General features: G+C 40.5%; 1 protein-coding gene across 1 annotated transcript in view; it reads left to right on the top strand.

Annotated features, from left to right (window-relative positions):
* The first annotated feature begins 542 nt into the window (after positions 1–542).
* Positions 543–12153, top strand: part of FGF12 (fibroblast growth factor 12) — a 675226-nt gene continuing 663615 nt past the window's right edge. The window contains exons 1-2 of the mRNA XM_006162955.3: positions 543–645; positions 807–949. Of these exons, the coding sequence (XP_006163017.1) occupies positions 937–949 (13 nt within the window). The 5' untranslated portion in view covers positions 543–645; positions 807–936. The remainder of the gene's footprint in view (positions 646–806; positions 950–12153) is intronic.

The raw sequence follows: 12153 nt of genomic DNA, 5'->3' as shown, positions 1-12153 counted from the left end.
GAAGAGTATTAACCTTTGACAGCTCCAGGAGTACTCCCATCCTGCCCCTGAAAAAACAAAACAAAACAAACAAACAAACAAACAAACAAACAAAAAAACAAATATGGGGATGTAAAGAAAAATGTGGTCAGTTGGGGGCTAAGAGGAAAGCAGATACCTGGAAAGTTACTGCAGCAACTAGGAAGAGAAACCACATTATGACCACTAAACAGAATCCGTGGATCCCTCTTCCTCCCTCCTCTCTCTCTGCCTTCTGAAAAAAATCATACCCAGCTCGGAAATGATGCCTCTTATAAGGCTTCGGTAATCCATCCTGGAACATCGTATGGGGTGGATGCACAGTCCTAGTCCAATCCATTTTCTAGCTTGCAGAGGAAAATCCGGTCCGGCGTTTATTTTTAGCAGCGCTTCCCTGTGACCGAATGCTACAGCTCTTCAGCTGGGATAACTGAGGACCGTATTGGGGAGGGAAGCGAAGGGGGCGGGGGAGCGGGAGGCGGTGAAAAGGGGAGGAGGGACGCCCTGCGCATGCGTGCCAGCGCCCATGCAAATCTGTACATCCAGAGAGCAAAGTGGGATGATCTGTCACTACACCTGCAGCACCACGCTCGGAGGACAGCTCCTGCTCGCTGCTTCCAGACCCAGGTAATACAACAAACAAAAACCCTGAGCGGGCACTGTGCATGCATTTGCGTATCAGATGCGCGTCGCAACCCATTCCCCATAAAGGCAATCCCATGCTGCTCTCATAAGTGTCCTTTGGTGGCTGATTGCAGCTTCAAGGTTTAAGAAATCCCATCTTTCAGGAAGCCCGTGGGGAAGGAAGGAAGTACAAGCGAAATCATCAGATTGGCTTCCCAGATTTGGGAATCCGAAGCGGGCCCTCATCTTCCGGCCAACTTCCATTGAACTTACCAGCACTCGAAAGGGACCGAAATGGAGAGCAAAGGTATGTGGCCGTGCCCACCGGGGGACTTCCCGCTGCATGTGCGTGTGGCCAGGGCAGTTCTCAGCGAGGGGACTGCAGTGCTCGAGAAGCCAGCATCATACGAGGTCGATAGGAGGAGGAGATGCTATGTCCGTTGCAGCATCAGACGAGTGTGGCAGAAAGGCGACTTCTTTTTAACTCCCACAGCTTAGAAGACAGCGTTTAATACTCTATCAGTTGCGTAGCGAAGTGTGATGAGTTTTTTTTTTTTTTTTGAAGGGGGGAGCTTAGAAGGCAGCGTTTAAAACTCTATCAGTTGCGTAGCGAATTTTGATGAGTTTTTTTTTTTTTTTGAAGGGGGGAAGGGAATACCCCCCCAAGGAGGGGGGAGGAGAGATGTGTTGGTAAAGCTATTTCCCTTCTGTGTAATGGATGGGCTCGCATTTATTTCATTGGCGTTAGGATTGCTGACAGGCACGTTTGTATCGGATATCCAATAATGCATTGCTAAAAAAAAAAAAAAAATAGAGGTTTGGATTTCTCCACCCCCCACCCGATGAAGATGGTATTTCTGGGTGTGTATGACCACATCCTACTGCATTTTGAATCTGTATCAGCAAAGAAATTGGGTCTATTTGAAACAGTGTGCGTTAGAACTGACCTCTAAGAGGTGTATCAGAGTCCTGCTGAGCATGGAGCATGATGCATTTACTAGTTCTGGGCATGTACATGCGAATATTCTCCTCATGAGCAGATCTGCATAATGCACACAGAACACCTGGATGGTGAACTGGGAAAATCAACTCCTGGACGGCATGTCTAGCGCACATAAACAGAATGACTACTGAAATTGTAAGATTACATAGCCTGTGGATTTAACCCCATCTATGCAGGTCTCTTCCTGCTCCTCAGAACGCCCACCAGGTTGGGAGCGCCTGGAGAGATGTGGTCAGATATCCAGTAGGAAGAGCAGATGAATTGAATTCTGGTGAAATCCGAAGAAATGATGTCAACTTTTATGAAACTATATTCATTACCCAGAACTCGAGAAGCTATATTTGAAACAAGGTTTTATTTTTAAACCAGGAATGTCAGTCACTGTGGTAATGTACTTAGGGTCAGGGAGTGGTGGTGGGTTACCTATTTCTGGGCTGATTAATAAAATGAGAACGTTGAACGATAGCAGCTATGTATTTAATAGTGTAGGTTAAGTATTTGATTTGTAGATTTTAAATATTCGAACATAAGCATGTACTGTATGAAAAGAACTAATTTGACACAGATTAAGACTAGCTGACAATGTTCAATTTAGAGAAATTATTCTTGTGAATCAGTGATAGCTCCATGTCGGACAACAATATACATTCATGAGAGAACCTATGTTTTTAAATCTACATAAGGCTTATCGTCATTAACTCTATTACAGAATAATTTTAAAGCAAAAGCCAGTCTTCCTTAACTCATAAAAGTCTGTAATGGTGTAATTGACTGAGAACTTATGGAACACAAGGTTAGTAACAGTAAGAGCATTACTTTACTATGAAACAGTTTTCTGTGTTTCAATGACACCTGGTATTTGGTCATTAAATTTGCTTACTTGGCAAGGGTTCTTGATAATACTTTGCCTCTCATTTATACACTAGTTTCTGGCCCATGGTAAAAAGAGAATGTATCTCTCAGTGATAATCTTTCATTTCCTTTTGTTGCCCATAAAAATATGCTACATGTCACTCAGAGTTCCAGAAGGTTATATCTCCGGTGGATAACGGCAGAGGTCTAGCCATTTGCTGGTCTTGGGAGTTCAGAAATACATCTGAGAAGAGTCAGGCCAGAAGTTCTATGTCAGTCTAGACAGCAGTTGTACAGTGAATCACAGCGCTGTCCCAAAGGCAAGGAAGACTTTTGCCATGAGCCAATATTGTGGTCATTTTGCAAGAGTTCCATAATTGCCTTGGACAAAGATATGATAAGAGTCTTTATGTTTGTGAGTTCCCAGACTTCCCTTACAAAGCTGAGTTAGCCAGTTAGCAATCACATTAAGAAATGGCTAATTACTTATACATTGGCCTCACTTTCTAAGCTGATGCAAATGGCACCGCTAAAAATGGTAGCTAACTTAAAATTCTATTCTATAGAAAAGAAACCAGTGCATTAAGATGAGTGTATTTCCATATTTCATCCTAATTGGTACATTCTTCATACTGTATGCTGCCATGTACAAACTCCTTTCCCCAGGATTCAAATCTAATTCTAGGAAGACAGTCTCAAATATAAGTACAAACTCACACGCACACTCACACACACCTTATTGGAAATTCTTTTAAGATAGAGTCAAAGAATCTTATTGCGTGATTCAGTTGTGAGTTCAGGAGCTCTCTGTCCCAGAAAAAATATATATATAATGGCTCATTTAATATTGAATCCTGTCCCTAGCATTTGACAACCTTCACATTACCTGTAGGATTTGAAAACCTTTCTTAGGACCCTTGTCCAGTGTATCCAGCAAGTAGAACTTTATCTACGACTAGATCTCTTTTTTATTTTTTATTTTTGCTTCCTTACTTATTACCTCCTGTCAACCAGAGAAACTAGGAGAGAAAAATAAGTCACTTGATCTATTTTGGTGATCTTTATTCCTCATGGTAATTTATGTTGCCTCAGCGATTTGCTGCGGTCTGAACAGCTTTGACAGAGTTTGTGACTTATGGGTTCCACAAACCCCAAGGACTCGAAATTCTTAAATGACTTTAAACTATTTGGTATGTAGACCACTGGTTCATAAACTTTGCTGCACTTTAGAGTCACCTTGTCTGCTTTTTAAACATCCTCATACTGGGGTCACTTCCCATACCAATTAGGTTAGAATGTTGAGGCCGAAGAAAGCCATACGGTATTTTTTGTTGTTTTTCTTGTTTGTTTAAGTTTTTGCTATAGGGCACATGTGCTTGCCAGAAAGAAACAGAGAGAAAGTGAAAAATCACCCCCCACCTACAGAGGAACGATCATACTGCAATCCCTTCTCCAGTCTCTTGGGATTGGGGGCATGCTGTACATGTGCCTGGCGTGATTTTCAAGCCTCCACATTCCGGACTGAAACCGCGGAGTCGGCCATGTGGGACTCAGTGTCTTAACCTGCACGCCACCTGCTGGCCTGGTTTGTTGTTTGTTTGTTTGTTTGCTTGTTTGTTTGTTTTTAGAGGCCTCCAAATGCAGCATTGATTAGGCTCTTGAAAATCAAAATGTGATTTGCAGACTACCTTTTTAGAACTACAAAATCTTGATTTTTACTCCAGGTATATTGAATATGAAATTGATTTTTTTTTAAAAAAATGGCTAGATAATTTGTAAGCACATTCAAATGAGAGAATCTTTGATTTAGAAGAGTGAGGAAGGAGGCTCCGTCATCTGTGTATTTACTCTCCTCCCCCCATCTGTAGCGCATCTTTCTTTGTCTAGCTAGGTTCTCAACCTCAGGCTGGCACATGACCTGTTGAAATAACGGTAGAGCTTTTCAAATATAAAGATCACTCCCCTAGCGTTTCATTGGTTTGGGGGTGAAACCTGGAAATAGGTGTTTTTTTAAATAGTTCCCCAAGTGTTAGCCAGTCAGATGAACTCTTGACGTAGATCCTTACTACTGGTGTGCTACAGACAAGAAGCTTTGGCCTCCTTTCGGAACCTGTTAGAAATGCAGACTCTCATGCCCTACCCCAGACTTAATAAGTCAAATCTGGACTTTAGCAAGCTCTCATGGTCATTTGCATATGCTGGTGAAAGCCAAAGTTTCAGAAGCACAGGCCTAGATCTTAGAGAACTGCTCGCACCTGAGAAGGCCACCACTTCAGCCACCTCAACAGAGAAGTTTTTGATATCATTAAACTAATCAGTATGTAGTCTCATGGAGATATATGATCATGTTCTCAGTCTTGTGGTTGGTTTTGAGAAGAACAGAGATGAAATGGAAAAGAAATCACATCCTTCCAGGTTAGATCAGAAAATAGACTCACTTTTGATTACCCTCTTGACTCCTTCCTAAGCCCTTTACTTTTAACCCCAATTATTTTAAAGATTTATCCTCTAAGTTTGTTTGGAGCTCCTGAAAATGTCCTGCTGTTAATCCACGATAAAGTGATGAAATTAGATTGCTTAAATCGAGTCACATTCTAAGAGCGAATGTAGCTTTAACCCCTTGCCGTACTTCTCTGTTCAACTCTTTTGAGATTCTTTTGGTGTGTCTCTTGTTCCCTAAAATCTTTCCTGACTTTCCACACTGAATTAGTATAACGTCAGAATGTTAGGTTGCCGGGAAAGCCGTGATGCATTAAAATACAACACGACTTTCCCGACGACCCAGTATTTTATGCAACTTAGGTACTCGTCTCCTACATTTTGCATTCCTGACAGTCAGCATTGTAATCTTTACGTGCCTTATTTAAACAAATATTTATTAAGCCCCTCCTATGCGCCCCATGTGCTTAGTTTTGAGAGTAAAAAGAAAACTAAGATGCAATCTTCGACCTTGCAGATCTTGTTCCCCTATCTCCACGAATCGTTTACCTTTCTTGTGGGCACACTATGAGCCTCCGACATTTCTGCAGCCACCTGGGTGTCTACATCAGACAGAATGTCTTAGTTTACATAGTAGGGCATCAGATCACATGTATCAAGTCGAATCGCTTTAACTAGTTTGTCATGCCTCATTAGCACATGAAGAAAACTTTACATATTGGGAGAGATGAAAGAAGTTTTGCCCACCAGGATTGCTCCCAGAAACATCAGTTTGATTCTAGAACATAAAGGGCAGTCACCTGACCTGCTTTCTCAATAGAGAGCTCTTCATGTGTTCCCAGTGAAGATCCAGTTCTCTGCTCTGGGTTTCAATGGATGGTTCACCTGCAGGGGAGAAAGGAAATGTCTATGCATTCATTAAGCAGAACTACAAAGTGAAAAGCTACTTTGTGGTTAAATGACAACAAAACACTGAGGCCATTGTGGTGGGATAAGTAAAATATAATATGGTAAAAATCACCATTTATAGCATAGGTGTTTGACATAGGTGATCCAAGTTACTACCCCAGTTCTAATGGTGTAACTTTGGACAAATGGCTTTCTTTCTTTGGGTCTCAAGATTGTTAAATATTGAAGAAGGTTCAGTTCATTTACTTCAAATTACATAGTTAGTAAAAAAAAAAATACGTACTTAGTTACTACATTGTTCCAGGTACATTATTAAATGCAAAGGATAGAGACATCAACAGGAGCTTATGCGTGCGCAGGCTCGAAAGTTGCAGGAGAGCTGTCTGTATTTCAAACATCGTCTGTGTCTCCTCCATTCAGCTTTCGGAGTTCTAGTAGGTTACCCAGGAGGCTAGACTACAAGGTCCTGCAGCGACTAATGACCTCCGAGGAGAACCTCACACTCCACCTCAGTGATGCCTGTCTTTTGTTCCCCCTTCAGTTTCCTTAAACAAAATCATTGTGTGGGAGAATATTTGCACCCCAGCTGTGTACCTGCTCTAAAACTGTTCTGACTGACTAGCCACCCAGCTAGTAACTTACTGCCTGCCTTAGATGGCTATTTTAAGGCTTGTTAGCCTCAGCAATGAGCCTAGGAGTAACCAGTGAGTTATTTGCCATTTCCTTATCCCATAAATTTCCAAAAAACCAGTTCTGTTGGGTGTGGTGTTTTATGCCTACTAAGTGCCGGATAGCGGTTTATTGTGTTTGTTTATATCGGGTTTCCCGCATTTTCACATAGTAACAGCCATACATTACGTTCATGAGATACTTCATACTTTTTTCAAAGGGATTTTAAGATATGTTATCTCCCTTAAAATGTTGTGATTAAGTGTTTTAACTTCATTTTTTAGGTAACAAAACAGAGGCTTAGAAAAAGTAAGGTAACTCATCTTTGTTGTAAAATAAGCTTACTGTATCCACCCGGAGTCCCATTCGATAATATCATGCTTATGAAATAAAATTCACTTCATTAAAATTCACTTCGAATTCTTTATCATCTTAGTCTGAATTCCGTCTTTATTACCCATGTTTGTCCTTTTGCTAGACTGTGAGATCCTGGAGCATAGAAACTTAATGCCGTCTTTATAGTTTAGCATCAAGCCGACGATATAGACACTCGATAAATCATTTTCATTGACTTTCTCAAAGGCTTTAATTCATCTAAAGGAATTCCTTTTATGCTTATCTACATTTTTGATAATAACTTCTCCGGAACCTGAATTTGTCTCTATTGTTGATAGGACTTATTTTTCAAGGCAGTTACACAGTATCTGTGGGTTTGTGGTTGGACAGTCATTAGACTGAGTATTATTTATGCCTCAGGTGGGTTTAAAACGTAGACTATGTGAATTTTGGCCGACAGTAGTTCTCAGTCAGGGGTCTACATCAGAATCCGGGGCCATCCAGGCTACGTAAGACAGCAGTTGAAGACGCGCTCAGGTGACTAGGCCGTGCGCACTCAACTGTGAGTTAGCAGATGAGCTGCAGGGCGGTTACTACAAAGCTAGCACACATACCTGTGCTCCTTTACTAGGAACACCGCAGGACTCCCACGGCCAGGCCTTGTCTTCTACTATCATCCTCTTTCATGTTAAGAGAGTAACGTGTACAGAAGATAGACTTAATGCCTCTACTACAGGCTTGGGGTTGAAAATGGATGGCTAGAGACGGAGGCCAGGATCACATGTCTGTCTCCCCACCATCTTCATCCTCTCCTTACTGGCCTCCTTGTATGCAGAGCACGCTAGGATTTTTTCCCCAGGATTTGCGTCTGTCATTCTAATTTTAGTGTGCTCATCCCTCCTGTTAGTTTTTGCAATCGTCCCTGTCTCTTTGTCTTTGGGAATGTGGGACTGTCCCCTGGCCAAGTCACAATATTTAGTTGCTGCAATGCAACTCTAGTAGCTTGGCAGGAGTCCCAAAGCACACCTGTTGCCTTTCATGGAACTTTTTTTTTAACCTGAAACAACCCCATCCTCAATGATTCAGAAAGCTCAGATTATTGAAAGTGGGGCTTTAAACTACATAAAGGAAGTAAAGGGAAGCTGCTCCATGTGGGTAGGTTTTTGTTTCTCTCATGTTTATGGACTGTCCATTAGTCTGAGAAGCAACCCAAAAGGACTACATTGGAAAAAAAAATTCTAGAAGCTTTCCGAGCCCATTCAGAAGGCAATTAAACACATCAAAGATGACCTTAACAGGCAGGCAGAGGAGGCAGCAACCTCAACCTCTTCCTACCCCATCTCTACTTTATTACCTATGTGAAACAATCAGGATTTTCTCAACCCTCAACTACTAACAACGTCAAACGGACATCAACATAGGGAAAACTGAGAAACTGCTAGTTAGCAACCTGGAAAATGAAATGAGATAGGATTCTGCTTCTAAAATAGGTTGGGGTGTTTTCTGTCTTCAGTCTCTCATTCACATACTAAATTGGATTTAGATGGTATACAAGTAGACGGTCATACAAGGCACATTGAATGATCCTTTTAATGGCAAAAATCACAGAAGTTTAAAATTAGATTCTTAAAGCTGTTTTCGCTGAAAGTTCTTTGATTTCAAAATGTTTGCCACATTTCCAGCATTTCTTAAGATTGAATTTGGTTTACTTCTTTCTTTCTCCTGAAATGTAACATGAAAAATTGTGTATGTATGAAGATAAAGGTAGCCACGTAACTCACGCTTTATTTGCAAGTCTACGAGTAATTCAAAATGAGATGACATGGATACTCTTAACCTATAAATTCTGCATCAACATCTTCAGAGAAAGCAAACTGATCATACCTTTAATAATACAGCCGTGAGGGAGAGAGCCAATGCAGGGACGTGGGCTAATCAGGATCAGTCTTTTGAAATGAGGCAATTGTTGCTTGATGTGATCAACAGTTCTTACTGTTGGTTTGATGTTGTAAAACTGAACTTTTCAAACAGAGGTATTCCTACTGGTAGGATTATGAAATTGGACACTGACATGGTACTCTGAGGCATGGAATAGGCATGGTGCATGTTCTGATGAAGGGAAATTGATATTAGATGAAATGCTGGAAAGCCCGGGTTCAGGTTCTGGTCCCTCTGTTTATACAGAGGAACCTGTTTTTGGAAGAACCTTGAGGAAAATCTTTTTCTTCTCTGGAGCTCAGTGTTCTAATATTTTTTTCTTTATAACTCTATTTGCCTATTGATTTTTATTTTCTTATTACCAAGAAACTGCTTTTTCAGCTTGTTTGTACTCTTCCTGCTCGTCTTTAGGCTTGACGTCTGTAGAACATAAAATAGTGTGGTCATAATTACCACATCAATTTTTAAGGGCCCAATGTAGTTTTGAGCTGGCTTTTTAGTGTGAACTGTGTCGCTGAGTTTGTTTGGTTTGTAACTGGTTGAGCAACTAATTCAATTCTGAGTGAGAAAGCACTAAGACTGGGGAAAATTGCTGCTTGGCTAAACTTTAATAATGGCATGACCGTAACCACATTTAGGTCACAGGTACATGTTTGGGTTGAGGGCTGGCTGTAGTGGCCCTGTGGAAAAGATCCAGGCTTGGGAAACCAGAGACCTAGATTTAAATTCTGATTCCTGCCCCAATTCATTATGTGAATTTGAGCTGATCCATTTCTTTCTCTGGTTTCAATCTTCATCTGTGTAAAAAGGGTAGAATAGACGCTAGATTTTTTTTGAATTTTTTTATTGTTTTTATGTCTGGGATTGTCCAAAGCAGCATTTGTGGGATATTTACCTAGGGAGTGCAGTGGGTATGTTCGTTTAATGATTTATGGTTGACTGCTTGTTCCCGCCTGTCTCTCTGGCTAATGTGGTGGCATTCTTGCTCAGCAGATTGCACATTATGTATGTTTTTATAACATCTTTTTTTAAAATTCCCATATGTGTTCTCTTTATAGTTAAGATTAGTTTATTTATATATCATTCATACATGAAGTTGATTTGGTAGATAAGGTTTTCTTCTCTCTCCCAGCCCTATCCAGCCTCTGCTAAAAAGAAAAAAAGAAAAGAAAAAAGAAAAAAGACTCACAGAATAATGCTTTGTAGTCCAAATGTGAAAAATTTTATTTTCTTTTAGTTATCAATCATTAGTAATATATTATTAAAAATTATTGCAATCAGTCCTTTATTGTCTTGAATCATTTAAAAATCAATAGCTATCTTTTCCAGTATTTCATTAGCTACTGATCAGTGTAGATAGAAGAAGCATTTCTTGTTTTGGGATGAAAGTCATCCAGAGTCTAACAGTTTCATAGTTAATAAGCTGAATTTCTTGATTATGGGAAGAATGAAAAATGGTGGAACATTTAACAGCATTTAACATGTTCATGAGTGTGAGTTATAATCAGAAGTATTTTTGACATATGCTAACTACAGAGACCAGTCAGTGCGAATATGTGCTCTGTTTACCATGATATAACATTTTTCTGTCTGGACACATAGTAGGTAGTAATATGCCAAAAGTGGTGATACTGAATAATGATGATTAAATTATGAGTGACCTTTTATCTTTTTCCCAATATCTTATCTTTTTTTTTCTTTTTTAAAAGTTTGTTTTCTTTTTCAATAAACAAAACAGACAGGCCCCCAAAAGGGCTTTCATACTATAATCTACCTCCAGCTGCAGTCAACCCAGATCACGGGCACACATGAGCCTGGTGAGTTCAGGAAGATCTTCTGCCAGCCCGGAGCCTTTCCATGTGTGTCAGTTGCCCAGGGCATTTCCCCTGCTGCCAGTGGCCCCTTTTTATACCTTTTTTTGTTTTTGTTTTTCATTTCCAGTAAAGCTTAGGTATTGGGCTGGTTATAAACTGTTAAGCAGATCTGCTTAAACTTAAGTAAATCTCTTCATCCTTCATGGTTTCATGCTTTATTTATGTCAGACATTGAAAGGACATTTGAAAAGACGACCGAGTCTTTTGAAATAATGCTTTTACTATGTATTAGGCACTGTGTTTTATATGTTTACTCATTTAATCCTCCTAACAAACCAGTGAAGCAGGCACTATTGTCATCCTTACTTTAAGCATTGAAAAACCCAGGCACACAGACATTAATGACTTGTCCACGTCGCACAGCTCGTAAGCTGCACACTGGTTCCAGAGTCTGTGAACTTAACTGCTACTGAACATTTAAGGTATATGAGAAGTCTTCAAAAAGGTCACAGCAAATGCATATTGTGAAAAAACTATGCATACCTTTCAACTTTTTTTGGGGGGGGTACTAAAATAAGCTCGTACTGTAATTGCATTTTCCCCACAAACTTTTTGAAATCTCCTCATATACGTACTTTGCTCTAATCTGGTAAATCCATCAACCTGCCTTTGTTACTGAAAAGTCAGTCCAGCTGTGTATGTCTAGCTTTTATTCATCTTTAGGATTCCCAATTTCTGCAACATTAATCTCCTCCAAGCTCTGTGCCAGTGAGAACCAGACTTGGGAATTCATGGAGATCTCGGATGCTGCCCGGGGAACTAACTTCCTTCCAGCAGGGGTTTACTGAGCTGTGGGATTGTCGCACCTGTTCCAAGCCTCACCGTGAACTGCTGTCCTGCTTCTCTGGGAAGTTCATGGGTGTGGTCAGAGATCACCAGACTTGAAATCAGACACATAACTAGCCACGTTTTCATCTTTGTAAGCTGGACAAGATATATTTCTGTGTCCTTGCTTCCTAATTTATACAGCAGCACTCCTTCAGGATTAATGAGACAAAAGGAAGAAATACATAGTAAGTATTCTGAGGCTTTCTTCTTTCTCTGCTTCAGGATGGAGTTGGGTTCTGGCCCTGGACTCCCCACTATCAGATTAGTCCCTCTGTACAGAACTAGAGGCAGCTCTTGGTATTCTTCACATGCCGCACATGCACCTTTCTGAAGTATCACCAGGTTACTCCGGATGCTAGAGGGCACCACCTTTCTTAATCTTAATCCCATATTCCTTTCTTTCCTTTATCATTGGCCCTCCTCCCTAATTTGACACCAGCTGAGATTGGCCTAGAATTGGTTAGATTCCTCCATACTTCTCTTTAGACTGACCCTTGCTGCTCTCATTGGTTTTAATCTTTCATCTTATCTCATTGAGTTTCATTTATTCTTCTCCAGTTGGAATCACCAGAATGCTACAACTGTGATATACAGTCTAAAACACTAGTAAGGATATAATGGTTCAAGTCATACCATAAACATTAAAGAGTAGCAATATCAATT

This window comes from Tupaia chinensis, unplaced genomic scaffold, assembly GCF_000334495.1.
Source record: "Tupaia chinensis unplaced genomic scaffold, TupChi_1.0 Scaffold141231_1, whole genome shotgun sequence".
Classification (NCBI taxonomy): domain Eukaryota; kingdom Metazoa; phylum Chordata; class Mammalia; order Scandentia; family Tupaiidae; genus Tupaia; species Tupaia belangeri.
The sequence above is the reverse complement of the archived record's forward strand: the minus strand, read 5'-3'. Positions and strand labels throughout refer to the sequence as shown.